This window comes from Platalea leucorodia (assembly GCF_965183815.1).
Source record: "Platalea leucorodia genome assembly, chromosome: 5".
NCBI lineage: Eukaryota > Metazoa > Chordata > Aves > Pelecaniformes > Threskiornithidae > Platalea > Platalea leucorodia.
In genome coordinates, this window is record NC_138827.1 from 48,633,352 (window position 1) to 48,648,547 (window position 15,196).

At 42.0% G+C, this 15,196-nt stretch overlaps 1 protein-coding gene across 6 annotated transcripts in view; it reads right to left on the reverse strand.

Moving 5' to 3' along the window:
* The window catches only part of MTA1 (metastasis associated 1), a 90,884-nt gene that overhangs the window by 40,246 nt on the left and 35,442 nt on the right, over positions 1–15,196 (reverse strand). For 3 of the 6 annotated variants that reach the window (XM_082312219.1, XM_082312222.1, XM_082312224.1), the window contains exons 6-10: positions 12,718–12,835; positions 9,993–10,095; positions 6,456–6,555; positions 4,788–4,976; positions 3,562–3,636 (exon numbers count right to left, since the gene is read on the reverse strand). In XM_082312219.1, the coding sequence (XP_082168345.1) occupies positions 3,562–3,636; positions 4,788–4,976; positions 6,456–6,555; positions 9,993–10,095; positions 12,718–12,835 (585 nt within the window). The remainder of the gene's footprint in view (positions 1–3,561; positions 3,637–4,787; positions 4,977–6,455; positions 6,556–9,992; positions 10,096–12,717; positions 12,836–15,196) is intronic. The other 3 variants (XM_082312221.1, XM_082312220.1, XM_082312223.1) reach the window with 3 other exon arrangements.

Genomic DNA, 15,196 nt, shown 5'->3' on the forward strand with positions numbered 1-15,196 from the left:
GTTCCCTGGATCCTCCTTCTGGCCTTTCTTGTAGATGGGTGTCACATTTGCTAACCTCCAGTCAACTGGGACCTCCCCGGTTAGCCAGGACTGCTGATAGATGATGGAAAGCAGCTGGGTGAGCACTTCTGCCAGCTCCCTCAGTACTCTTGGGTGGATCCCTTCGGGCCCCATAGACTTGTGTATGTCTACATGGTGTAGCAGGTCACTAACCATTTCCCCTTGGATTATTTCAAACCTTTCTGAAGCAGAAATACATGCTGTTGTGAATTGACACAGGAAATCTGTCTCAAGAAAAGGATGCATTCAAAGGAGACATGAGATACTGAATTTGGAATGAATCTCCCTCATTTTCTTCAGGACAACTCCAAAAGGGTGTCTTTGACAGGGTAACTCTTGGGATCACTTTGGACAGACGTTCAGGAGCCTACATCAGATCACAAATTCTGTGTTGACATTGCAGAAGAATTACTCCTTCTAGCACTTCTGTTCTTAAAGGGTCAGTTCTTCTCTTTAAATGATTGGACTCCTAATTATGCTGGTAACCTTCAAAAGCATGGTACAGCTGAAGCCAAATAAAAATTACTGGATAAGAGATTCAAGTGCATGGTCCAAAACAAGTCAATTTGCATGTATCTCAATCACAGTATCCTACTCACAAGACAAGGAAATGCTGTATTAAGCCTTTCAATCTTAGGTATACCAAGCATAAGTATACCTTTATTGTTCAGTTCTGAGAAAGGGTCTTCTATTGAAGTCAACTCAAAGTTTATCTTCCTCAATGGCAAGAAACAGATGGATTCTGCTTCAGGATTATGACAGCGCTTTCTCGCTCCAAGAAAATCTCAAAGGAAATACAGAAGGATGTAAGCAGTTCCCAACTAACTGTTTTTCATCAAAGCAGGCAATTGGCTGATGACAAAAAACTTCATTACTATGTTGTGCAGCTCACAGAAATAGACAATTTAAATGGACATTTTTATGTTCATTCAGCCAAAGATTCTACAAGAATGAGCAAGTTATCAATATTTTTTTAAAGACAATAACATACAGCCTTGGAATATAATTTAATCATCCTCTTAGAAGGAGGGCAAGTGAAACAACTCAGCATACACACTTTTCATATACTTACTTAGCACATTTTCAATATCTTATGTACAAAAATGCTGTTAGCCCCAGGACAATTTTGTGGTATTAGACTAAGCAAAGAATCTACACAGACAAAACACTATGAAGAAACAGATAGAAAAAGTGGTGAGGGATGTGCTTTGCCAAAGACTTTGCACACATCAAGTAAAATATAAATGTAATACACCATTATTTCAACTACAACTTCCTATGCTTTCTTTGTGGTTATATATAGATAGCTCTCCCCGGCTTTTTATAAATGTTTAATAGTATTATTTGCTTGTACAAGCTGGGAATTTGAGATGAGGTCTTCAGCTCAGATCAGACTTAATTGATGTGCTATCTCTGTACTGCAATTTCTACCTGTTTGGCTTATACTCATTCTGTCTGCTAAGTGCAGAGCCTCTAATTGGAAGTTTTCCCCAAATCCCACTCCCTGGTGCACTGCTGGGCAGCACATGTAAGGTACAGTATAACCATGACAGAAAACTCACTGCATAGGAATATAGCAAAACAGTACAAGAAACTGTAGGTTTGGTGGTGGTGGGTTTTGTTTGTCTTTTTTTAATTGCTGCAAGAATAAATAATCAAAGTCTTTCACCCAACTACCCCCTCTGCAATTTTTTCAATAAGAAAGTTCAAGAAAGAGGAAAAAGCGAAAGAATTTAACTGCTTCCTAATCAAGGCACAGTTTCTCCAGTTGTTCTCCCTTCCCAGCACATAGGCCTGGAAGCAAACACCTAGGACACTATTCCGATCTGTCTCCTACAGTATCCAAGAGAGAACACCAAAGAAACTGCTCCCTATGCCTTATTCCCACCACCACCATTGTTACATACCTCAAGATGGGCAGAAACAACTCCACCACCGCAGATGTACTGCGGACTTTCTGAGCAGTATAAAGATGCTTTTTAGTTTTATCTTTCCCAAGAATTCCTGCTATCGTTTGCTGTTCTGACTGCACAGGGGTGACATTTTCATGAAACAGCCTAAGATTCTGATTTTCACTGACTGATAAAATAACTTTCCTCACTTTTTCTGACACCTACCATATTGCTAGATGGATTTTTATCACTAAAAGAAGTGAGGTAAGATAAAAGATGCAGGGAAGAAGATAAATGGATTCCTCTCAGTGCAGATATTGAGTGTAGTACAGGCTGAGTACAGGCTGTGTAGTACACAGATAGTGTAGTACAGGCTATCGTCTCCTAAACAACTGTTGTCAGACAGTATAGCAGCACTCACTATATCAACGATACACACAATTCAATGGGGAAGGAAAGACTATGACCTCATCTCTCCAGCACCTTTTTTTCCCCACCATACCTGCTTCCATCACCATCCCACTTTCCTACAACCCATTTGCTTACCAGAAGGAAAAGTTTCAATCAAAGAATGAACTTGGGGAACTACTGGAATGCAGATGCAGTTAATATTTTTTTTAAAAAGTAATACAGAATTGATGCAAAAAAGAGTTCTCATTTGTCCTGAGGATCCCTCTGTAATTTAAACAGTGTTCTGGATCAGAAAGAAAATGGTAAAAATCACATTACAGACCAAGGTGTCCAAATATAGCACATGCCAAATATTGGTCAGTGCCTCAGGCATCTATTCTTTATCCCAGGCTGAATTTCCAATGAAGCAAGTTAAGGCAGGACATTTTTACAACTCCACTTCTTCTAATACTTCAAATAGATGCCTAAACATAATACTGATAATTATCATGAAAAATCCATTACATATTTCTCCCTTCTTTTAATTAATTTTCCCATTAAATATTATAAATACTTTTCAGCAACTGATACTCTGCAGCATTTTGCATGCTGCTTGCATTGTGCTTTATTGAAGGGACCAAGCAGCCTTCATATTTGAAAAAGTAGAGATAAAAATGATTGCAAACACTAGTCAAAGTTGATTCTCAAGTATAACGAGTCTGGGAATTTGAGCCATCAACGCTTCCCAGACAAACACTTCACTCACAGTGCATACACGAGGGAGCCTCTGTGCATCTGCAATCAAAGTCACGGCCAGGCAGCGGTGGAGAATTAGCACGGGTGCCTGTTGTACAGCAACTGCCTACGCCCCCATAAAAAGCCAAAACTGAAGTTAATGCTGACCTTGAACTCTACAGGCAGAAATTAACTGTATCCCCTTCCTCAAACTGCTGAATTCCAAAACAGACATTTGAAAGCTCCAAACAAAAAAAGTAGCAGCAAGCATGAAAAGAAAGCACAAATGCCAATGCTACATGTTTGTATCTATGGAACGGCTGATGAGTTTAGTGACGAGACTGTTCGGTGCTTCAGATCATTATGGAACCCACCTATTGGAAAGGCTGAACCCCAAGAGGGAGAATAAAGCAACAATGCTCTGTTTCAAAGGCAAGAAAACCATCTTCTGTTAGTATGAAAGAGGCGATTCTGACTCTCTTACCTGCTGAACGTATCTGTCTGTAGTTTTCCACATATAGTAATATTCTATTATGCTTGTTAAGGACTTCCATGGGAGCTAGGGACATAAAGGAAAAGCAGCAGTCATTGCAGGGAGCTGGCACACAGCCTCACTGAAATTCACAGGATTCCTTTGACAGACAGTTTATAGCAGAGTCTTGCAACTACTAACCCTCCTAACAAAAAAAAAAAGACAGTCAGTGTCTGAATCTCCTAAGGGCATTAGATGCACATGGGACCCATGTTAAATTAAATGCCCTTTCAAAAAATAGCGCTTTCAGTTTAGAAGTAGAGCAGGTTACAGGTAAATCTTCATGCTGCATTGGCTCCACAGTAAAACATTCAAGGAAGGCACAATGTGGAAGGGAGCCCACTGGCTTAGACTCTCTCTGCTTGAGCAGCAAAGACTCGAGCAAGAGCCGCAACTACAGTATCACAGTTCTGATTTGCTTGGCTTCAATGGAGCTGGCCCATTTAAAAAAAAAAAAAAAAAAAAAAAAAAAAAAAAAGAGTAATAACTACTAACAGAATTGTGCCCTGCCAGCTCTATTCTCTGTGTGAGAAGCACGAGGATTTCAGCAGGACCACAGAGAGTATTGTGCTGTTTCCAAGTTCCTCTGTCTAAAAGCTTAGAGCATGGGACAAGCAACACTGAAAAGACTTGTTTTGTTCCAGAGGACTCGAACAGCAATACAGTGCAACTTGGCTCTCTTTACAGTGCTCCATTCAATCTGCAGGCGGAGCACCTAGGGTGGAGCTTTGGCCAAACTACAGGATACTTCCCTTGGATGCCCAAGATTCCTTTTTAAAACTTTCAAAAGGCCCTTTCTGAGATCGCATTATAAAAGTGACTAAATTTTCATGTTTCAGAAGGCCCAGTACTTATTCTCCTTCAAACGCAAATTAATCTACAGCAGCTAGGCTGTCACAACACTTTCCTAAATCCTCCCTCAGCTGTAGTGGAGCAGATGACTTTAAATTAATGTCTCTAAAGGAAAAGCTATCATCCGTGATTTGAAATTCTGACTGTACAACAGGCTGTCATCAGATTGACGTCTGCCCTTCCCCAGTTTAGAACAAGACACATGCTCCAGTTCAATGCCCTCTTCTTCAACGTGAAGAAAAACAACACAGTTCAGACAAGCTGTAAATCAGCTCTGCTATTGATTAGAACTGGTCACCATGTGGGCCCTCATTTTATATACTTACAAAATCTTGCTGAATGTCAGTGAAATCTTTTCCATATTTTTCTAGTGCTTCCTCAAAGAGGTTTGCCTCTGAAGCAGACCACTCCTCCATCTCATCTCTGCACAGAACCGGCCCACCTTGTGGCACAAGCGCAGAGATTGCCTTGGAAATGTCATAGACATTTTTGTGCAAAGTGTCCATAGCATGGAACTACATGGTCGTAAAAGAGAAAGATAAATGTAAGAACAAGCATCTGGGGGGACAAAAATGCCTAACAGTGAAACACCAATAACAAAAATTCTGCACCAAGATTTGAGGGCGTAGTATTCTATACCTAACACAAAGTCAGTAAAATCTTATTCCAACCTCAGACTCACTGTAATTGCCAGCATACAAGTGTAACGTTCACTAACAATAGTGGGGTTTGTGGAACACAAGCCCTTGCATATCAGTAATTTCTACTTAGCTACCCACCAGCACCACCACCGTAGCACTACTGTTAAGAAAATGTACAGGATAGAGCCCCACTCACCCCAGGACTGAGCAGCCCTGTTAGGTACCATCCACAGATGGGGCATGAAGATAGAGGTCCAAGGGCATATTTTCTAATAAACTTAGCCATGTACTTTCTTTTTCAAATAATCCACAAAAATTGTGTAGAAGAAAAATATTTAAGAGCAGCAACACATGCATGCAGTTCCCCCAAAGGCCAGAAATCCCCAAAAAAGATTCAAGTCAAGTCACATATCATAGCTGAGTAGGAAAAAAAGAATTACTCCCAGGAGCAATTACTCCTCAGAAAGCTGCGCTACAACTGTCTGCAACTTGTGATTTACAAGGGCTGAGAACATGTTGCGAGGAAGGAATTGGTATTAGTAAATGAAAGCTTGGCTTTATTTCCTGATTTCTGTAGTTTTAATCAGGATGTTATTTGCCTTTCATCATAGCAGTTTTGTGCACGTGCATAATTAATCTACAGTGTTCTATCCTAGAATTTGTCCTGTATGATTTCACATTATTCCAGTTATGAGGTGAGACTTTGATAACAGTTCTCTAGAGACTTCATAAATTTTATTCACATTTTCATTAAACTTTCTCTAGCATAGGAGTTCAAGTTTTCCCTTTCCTCTATCTACTCAGAATCATTTATGATTATAAAATATTAACAATGTCACCACTCCTCAGGTACTCTAAAGTGGAGCTTGTCAAAGAGAAGAACTGGATTTCTTATCTGACCACAAGCTTTTGCCCCAGGCGATCTTGCCCAAGGATGCCTGTGACAGTCTGGTGTTGGGGAAGCAACAAGGAGTGGCATTCTGGCATTATAACATTGCAGACAGGCAGATAATCATTTGCATTCTTCTCAAGACAGCTACTAAGCCCATGCAAGAGATGGGCTGTGAAGCATGTCATCAAAACATTTAAAAACAAAACAAAACAAAACAAAAAAAACCAAAAAAACCAAACACAAAAAACCCACTCATAGAATTATCCATCATGGATCATAGAAGGCACAAGGCCAGAAAAAGTTACTTCATATGTAAATAAAGGGTTCCTTTACAAAGACAGGATCTGCTTCACAGCAGGCCACAATTACAATCCATCTGCCCCTCTCTCTTTGCCAACTGTTATTGCTGAGGTGAATATTTTGCATCTCTCAAAAACTTAAGGTCCTCTTAAAAATCTTACCAGCGTGATGTCCCTAGAGGCTGCTGCAGCACTCATGTGCAAACTTGGCTGTCTGACAGAACTACTGCAATCTAGTGCTCGTGCAAACGTACCAACAGACCTGAAAGAAATTAAACAGAGCATTAACTTTGCATGCAAAACAAGCATAAATATAAACACCCAACCAACACTTTGAGATCAGCAGACTCCATTTCTCAGTAACAAGATTACATGGTTTGGCGCTAGTTCTAAGCCAGAGACCGGTCTCCTTCAGATGTGGTTTGTTATTATGAACACTTTACTCTACTTAGTTCATCTGTCCAAAGAGGCTTAGGCGTAGGAGGGAAAACAGTGAAAGACTCAAGGATCACAAACGGGGAGTTTTGAACTACTCTCTTATCCCCTATCTCTCAACAGAATTAAGCTTTAACAGAAACTGTGCACAAGTGAGCTTTATGAATGGCAAAAAGCTCTTCCACAAAGGCAAGAGCAGCACTGCATTGTCCAAAGGTACAAAGATGACAAGACCAGACAGAAGAAAAAAAAAAAAAAAAAAAAAAGCAGCAATGCAAGCATATTTTCTAAAAGTTTCAGGAAAATTAAAACCAATCTTTATTTTACAACATAATATACTATAACATACATATAATATAGCCTGCGTAAGAATACAGCAATTCTTAAATACTTCCCAATGCCAGCCATGCCTGCTTGTGAGACCACAATCCCCATGCTCCTCATTTTATCCCTAAAGAAGTTAGAGAAACCTTTAAACAAGAACATCGGTTCTAGTTATTCCTACTCTCCTTGCTGCTTGCTAGACCACAAGGGTGAAACACTCGTACTCCTGCACAGTGAACTGGAGCTGAATTCCTCTGAGCAACTACAACAACAAAAAAAGGTGGGGTTGTTTTTTTTTCCTCCACTCAGGTCACTTCCCCAAACTAGTTGAGTGCACAGAGGAACAAACTAGTGCCAAGCAGTGAAGGAGTAGGAAAGGTAAATGCGTAAGCAGTAGTTGTCATCAAATACCTAATTTTGGCCAAAATCCAAAACAGCCTCCCCCACCCAAGTTTCTGTGGCAATTCTCACTTCGCCCTCTCCCCAGCCTCCCAGTCACTACCCCCACCCCTGTTTCACAACCCCCCCATCCCCAGCTTTAGCTGAACTGACACTTTTTTTTCCCCTGTGTGTGGCATCTAACTATAAACTGGATCACTTTGCTGATTCCAGACTGTAACAATTTTTATACTGTTATTTTCAGTGATTCTTGTTACGGCATGCACGCTCAAGCAGCTGTATCGGCAAACCCAGTGGGCAGCAGCGACCAGCCAGAAAGCATTACTAAAACTAGCTTCGCCATCAAAAGCCTACGCAAGGTGGAAACCCCCATCACAGAGCAGCTCTGCGGTCACTCTAAAGCAACCCACGTGCAAAACCCCATCCGCCGGGGCACTTCTACCCCCTCGCTTCCTGACGGGTCTTCCTGACACTGACACCAGAGCACTGTGTGGCCGAGTGGCAACCTGAATCAATCCTTAGCTTTTCGGTGCTGTCCTGTACTTCACTTGATTAGAAGCAACTGTGAAACCGCAACCTTGTCAAGAACAGTTCCATAAGAAGCAGAAATACCCTTTGCTGGAGATATCCCAGCTCTCCCCATCACTCCTTCATCTGTTCGTTCCGCATCGCTGGTGGAGACTATCCTCTTCCTACTTTTATCCATTTCCCTATGTCCATCTGATCAAGTAGAATTAATCTGTTGCACATAAATCACTTAATCCAGCCAGTTTGACTTTACTGTTGGCACAGGTCAAGGGAAACAATAATATATCGTGTAAGCAGCACAATGAAACTTCCAAGAGCCTAAATTTTATGGTAATCCTTTAGTCTCGCCACAACACTACGAACTTCATGAACTTTAAAAAAAGTCTATACCACAAAAAGCACATGTTTAGCCAAAGGCAAAAATGTATTAATGGATTCTGAACTGTGGGATTTTCTTCAATCTGGACTGCAGTTAACATTTTTGATCTTAACCAACATAGTTTCACTCTTGGCTCCCTGTTACTGGACTCACACACAAGGCCCAAGCAGCCATGCAAAGGTTTAAGTGCTGCAATTCAGATTAGCCATTTTTTTAAATTTTGGCCAAAGTTCATAATAACGGCAAGTTTCACCTTCAAAGAACATAGAAAAATCAATTTGGGTATGTATTTCTAAGGATACACACTTCTCATCTAGAGTACTTAAAACATTGCATTTCACCATCTCCTTCATTTACCTCAATTCTATCCCCCCCCAGTATTTCTCTGAGCTTGCATCACTCAGCACGTTTAACACATTTACTGCTGTTTAATAAAAACGCACCCTCATTGCATTATCCAGCAGCTTCAATCAGAACTGGATCAGACAGATTCTTCAATCAGGCCCTGTCCAGACAGATTCTTACACACAAGCTCTAGCTCTGCCTCTCTGGTGAGCATCCCATGAATTTACAAATGCCACACTCAGGGAAGTTCAGGAGGAAATTCAAAGCATGGTAACTCAAGAGGGGAAAAAACAAGAACCAAAAGGCTGACAGAACCAGGGCCCAATTTAACAGAGTATCTGAAATATAGGCTTAACTCTGTTCTCCAGGGCTAAAGCCCTTGGCTGAAGCAGGCAGCCCTGCTTCAGGGTGAGGGTCCACGTCTATCAGATACCACGGCCAACGAGCAGAACTCTCAAGACGAGCAAACCAGATACTAAGAGCAGCTGGTAACTTTACACACCCCCTTCCTAAGCATATCCAATGGTAACTTGCTCCGCTGACTCTATCCATCTACTCACACCGCCTTCCTCCCACACAGTCCTACAAACTTACCTAAAAGACACAGAATTTGGCGTGTTACCTTTTTCTTTTTTTTTTTTCCCAAATTATTCAGTCACCAGTTACTATGAGAGCCTGAAATTTAGTATAGACATCTGTTCATATAAATGCATACCAATGAAAAAGTTCAAGAACATTTTAAAAAGGAGAAGTTGATCAAAGATTGCTTTGGGCTTAAATAAAAGCACACATTACACCATCTGTATAGGTTTGCAGGCTTTTACTTTATTGTGCGTACCTATTGGAAGCTAGGCATTAGAAAGCATCCAAGCTCCATCAAGAACACTTTACCAGACTTCTTAGCAAACTATTAACGGATGTTAAAATGTCACTGGATTTGAAAAAAGGGAGAAAATGGACAGAGTAATGAACTGTCAAGAATTTACTTCACTAAGCCTTCTGCATGCTGGCCAGAGTACTTGAAAAACCCCACCAATTACAGGATAGTTTTTACATGCCATTTACTTTTCTTTTATGAAAGTGATTAACTAAGTTGTAAATCTGAGTAGCTGTTCCTAAAGTCATGCAATTCCCAGGAAGGCATGTAAAATGTTCATCATTTCAAAATGGAGCAAGTGAATCAAGCAACAAAAACCAGCATTCATACTAGTAATGCAAAAAGAACATCAAAAGTGCTCGGAAGAGTTAACAACATTTACTTATTCAAAGGAGTGGTAAAACGCTCTTACCGTGCTACCACCAGGAACTGGTCTATCTGCTTGTCTACTAGAGGGTTAAAGGCTTCCCAAACTTTTGTTTCAAGTTTTGACTGATCTCTTCCATCATCCTCACCTGGTTGAAAAACAAATTAGAAATGCTTGGGATGGCTGTTTAAAAATAAAAGTACTTTCTAGATTTTTTTTTTATCTCACAATAATTTAACTGCTAACTTATCTCATTTACTCTGCCTAACAGGCCCCTCTGAAAATTTCATTCACCTATTTGTTGGTGACAATTTCAGCTTGACAGACACAGCATCACAGCTCATCTGAATCGGGCAATCAGATTTTCAAGAACTGGTTTCAAAGGACACATGTAATGGGAAACAGAGTACATCCTTCTCCCAACTAGACGGTCTCTCTTCAGCCCCTCTCCCCAGCTCCTCTCTTTCTCTCCTTTATCTTGCAGCAGCTCCAGGAAAACAGACACAGTCCCAGCTGCTCTGAGCAGGCAAAGAGTAGCTGGTTCAACTTGCGTCAGCTGCTTTCTAAGGGGGAAATCATGGCATCAGACTCTTGCTTTTATTTTCCTGACTCTACACAAGCCAAAATACCCTGGAAAAATAAAGGAGCTACTGAGACTTTTTCTCTTTTTTCTGCTCCCTTTAAAACACCTGGAGATGATCCTTCACTAAAGCCCTGTGTTGGCCCACTGAGGGAAGAGAATGCCTTTCAAATTAGTTCATCCTCGCTTTGGAGGCTTGCCCAGCTGCTGAATACATACCAGTTTCATAGACAAATTAAACAAAAGTCCTGACCAATTTCTTTACCTGTTCTAACATGAGGCTAACAGTATCAGCAAAGCTCCTAAGCAAAGACAGAAGCATCTTGTTGCTTTCACATCTCTGCCCATACTGTCTGCAGAAGGCCCTTCCAACTTGGGTCACAACCCCTGCTCTCTTAGGAGAGGCATACCAACAGACCTTTCCCCATGCATTACGTGGGTCTCAGAAAGGAGCAATTAGATGCCTATATTCCCCATTCCTCTCAGTTTTTCCTCCCACTTTTGGATCTGTAGGGTAGTGCAAAGACAAATCTGAAGTTAGTTACTATTTGGTAACTAGTATGGTGAATGGAGTCAAATCCAGTTGGCAACCGGTCACAAGTGGTGTTCCCCAGGGCTCAGTATTGGGGCCAGTCCTGTTCAATATCTTTATCAATGATCTGGACAAGGGGATTGAGTGCACCCTCAGTAAGTTTGCAGATGACACCAAGTTGGGTGGGAGTGTTGATCTGCTGGAGGGTAGGAAGGCCCTGCAGAGGGACCTGGACAGGCTGGATCGATGGGCCGGGGCCAACTGTATGAGGTTCAACAAGGCTCAGTGCCGGGTCCTGCACTTGGGTCACAACAACCCCATGCAATGCTACAGGCTTGGGGAGGAGTGGCTGGAGAGCTGCCTGGCGGAAAAGGACCTGGGGGTGTTGGCTGACAGCCACCTGAACATGAGCCAGCAGTGTGCTCAGGTGGCCAAGAGGGCCAGTGGCATCCTGGCTTGTATCAGGAATAGTGTGGCCAGCAGGACCAGGGAGGTGATAGTGCCCCTGTACTCGGCACTGATGAGGCCGCACCTCGAGTCCTGTGTTCACTTTTGGGCCCCTCACTACAAGAAGGACATGGAGGTGCTGGAGCGTGTCCAGAGAAGGGCAACGAAGCTGGTGAAGGGTCTAGAGCACAAGTCTTAGGAGGAGCGGCTGAGGGAGCTGGGGTTGTTTATCCTGGAGAAGAGGAGGCTGAGGGGAGACCTTATTGCTCTCTCCAACTACCTGAAAGGAGGTTGTAGCGAGGTGGGGGTCGGTCTCTTCTCCCAAGTAACAAGGGATAGGACGAGAGGGAACGGCATCAAGCTGCGCCAGGGGAAGTTTAGATATTAGGAAAAACTTCTTCACTGAAAGGGTAGTCAGGCATTGGAACAGGCTGCCCAGGGAAGTGGTTGAGTCTCCACCCCTGGAGGTATTTAAAAGACGGGTAGACGTGGTGCTCGAGGACATGGTTTAGTGGTGGCCTTGGCAGTGATAGGTTAACGGTTGGACTCGATGATCTTAAGGGTCTTTTCCAACCTTAACGATTCTATCGGTTACTGCTACTACTCCCTTTTCCTTGGGTCAGGGTCCTCGTGGTCCTACCACTCCATGACACAGTGGGGGCAGGCTGAGGTCTCACAACACATTCAGGCCAGCAAATTCTTCCTCCTGCCTGTCCTGCAGGTGAGAACTCCAGGCTGGCAGCCAGCTCTTGGGATGGGGAGAGGGCTCCGAGGAAAAGGCACGCAGCAATAATGGCCAAATTGATGAGGGGAGACAGCATTTAATTGGCAGCAATTTGGGAGGGGTTCTTATAGGGAAGTAAGGCTTGATTAAAAACACAAAAGGCTTTACAGGCATGATGGAAATTTGTGTTTCCCATGGAAATTCTGAAATCTCTTAATAAAAAGAGTGCAAGCTCTGAGAGAGCCAATTAATTCAATTTGTTTCAACAACTTTTATGATTTGGACAAACACCCACTTAAAGACTGGTTTGAGACATAACTAATTGTGCTCAGTGGGCAACTGCTTCAGTCACCAAAGAACAGGCCATCACTGTACGCATGACCTGGCAGCGGAAACCCCCATCTCCCACACCTACGCAGGCTGCACACATAAGAGTGGCCACATTTGACACGACCTCTTGACAATTTAAATAAATTATGGAAATTACCCTCTTTTAGTAAGTCTGTTATATCTGCCTGGTATCTGTTTCCAACTCGAATCTCTCCTTTATCAGCGAGTAGGGTCTTTTGTTGAGGATCATATACTAGTGAATAAAAGAAGAAATCCTAAAAATAAAACAAGAAAAAAAGTAAACAGTATTATTAGCTTTTACTTTCAGCTTTGCATACATACTAGCAAGCTTTTACATTTTAAGTTTGGTTTTATTACCTATATATAGATTTGAAAATGGGGTGAACAAACAATAAATGAACCAGCAGTTTTAAAACCCTACGTTAAATGCTGCCACTTTCTTCTATATTACAAGTGTAACAGCTCTCCTCAAAAGCAGCCCTTCCCTTAATATACAGTCTTTGAAGTTGAAGTGACCAAAGATCCTCTTGGACAAATGAGGCTCAGAAGGGGCAAGAGATAATTTTTAGTAATATCAGCTGTTTCAGAACACAAAATTGCACTTGCCCCATATACCAAAACAGCAGTACTAGATGCTAGTGACTTATCCACACAGAAATATTGGTACAAACTAAAGCATAACTTCAGAGTGTTACAGCCATACCAACGAAACACTGCATAGAGACATGAAGTCCCAGACAACCTCTGTGGCCTCTGCTGGACTTGCTCCAGTATGTCAATGTCTCTCTTGTGCTGGGAGGCCCAAAGCTGGACACAGCACTCCAGAAGTGGTCTCATGAGGGATGAGCTGAGGGGATGAATCCCTTCTCTCAAGCTCACTACACTCCTGCTCATATAGACCAGGATGTGCCTGGCTTTCCTTGTCACAGGGATGCTCTGCTGACCAACTTCTTGTCTGCCACCATCTAAGCTTAGATCACCATGTTTCCTTCTGCTCGTTATTGGGAGATGGGTAGCAGATTTGGCAGCAGCAGTAATTAGCTGCAGGTGGCAATACATTAATTTGTTGCTTTTGTTCAAGTAGATGAGAAAAAGGCTCAAAAAGCTGCTTGGCTTCTGTTACCCAGGTGTGTAAAATTAGAGCAAGAATGAGAATGTCCTGCCAGGGTAGAGAAAGAAAACAGCCAAAATTTTAACTAATTGAAACTGTACAGTGTAAGTAATTACACTTTTCTGCACGGATAAGTACTTAGCTATACCTATTGAGTGACACATTGGAGACCAGGTATGCTCCATCAAAGCATAGTGTGGGATATGGGGCAGGAAGAGAGCTCTGGTAGGACACGAAATAACAGACCTTTTGTAACCTCCATCCACAGCAGCACCATCACCAGGAAAGAGAAGTGTTTCTGAACAGAAACGTGTGCAATGCACTGTTTTTCACATCTCAGGTTTCTGGCTCATTTTCCCTTTTCCCATATCTCTGTGTCAATAGCAGGCACCCTGTTTAAATACATCTCATTTCATGCTCACCTCATTTTCCCTTTCCCTATATTTGTATGTGTCAACAGCATGCAACAAAAATTAGGACAAAACCGGCATCAGTTTCAAGCCCTGTTCATCTTCATGAAGAGGTGGCAAGGGAAAAGAGAGTCTCCCAATCTGTCATACAAAGCCCGAAAAAGGAAGAATCACTGTGAGTTTCCCCAGTAACATGGCAAAAATTCTGTGAGCTAGGGCTTCAAAGGTACATACTAGTTCTGTTTCCCAGTCCGGCACATTACACATATTAATCTAAGACCGATGCCATAGACGTAAGGTCTCCCATGTTTTCTTTACATGTATAATGCATCCAGCATCCGATTACAGAATTTAGGAGTGTTAAACATGGTAACTCTATATTTTCTGCTCCAATTTTAATAAAAATCAGCATTATTCCGGGAAGAGACCAACATCTATAGAAGGGAGGAAAAAAAGCCAGAAAAGAGCCAAGCAAGCCAGCCAGCCAAACCTGCTTTGCTACCTGAGCAAGCTATGGCACAAAAAGGTATCACCTATACAGCACAGCACAAGAGGCAAGACAGGAATTCACACCAGTCTCCTCCAGCAGAAGACATGCCATTTCCCCACTGTGAAAGCATGAACTCCAAGGGCAAGAACAATTTCATGTTATGTCACGCTAACAGGATAAAAGTCATAGCTAACACTTCGCAAAATGCTGTTCCAACACCCAGCCAAATCAACTGGAAGGGCTGTCTGTGGTTGAGTTTGGGGTGGCGGGATTTGGTTGCATCCTAAATGAATGACATTTTTGACAGAATTGATTCCTACTCCCACAGGCACCAGGTTCAAATTACATCAACCTACTGACAGAAGGGAGCTTCAGAGTATATGAAAACTTATTTATATTATAGCTGTGTAAAGAAATCTGGGTCTCTTGCTCCTGGACATACACAAAGGTCAAGATATTACAATATTTTGAGAATGTATTGTTGCATAAATAAAACGTAGGAAAAGCTTTTGTCTTGCAAGCTTCCACGTTACAAATATAGTGTTTTATTTGTTCCATCTCCAAAATACCTAACTGTAGGACAAAGCATATGCAGCGCAACATT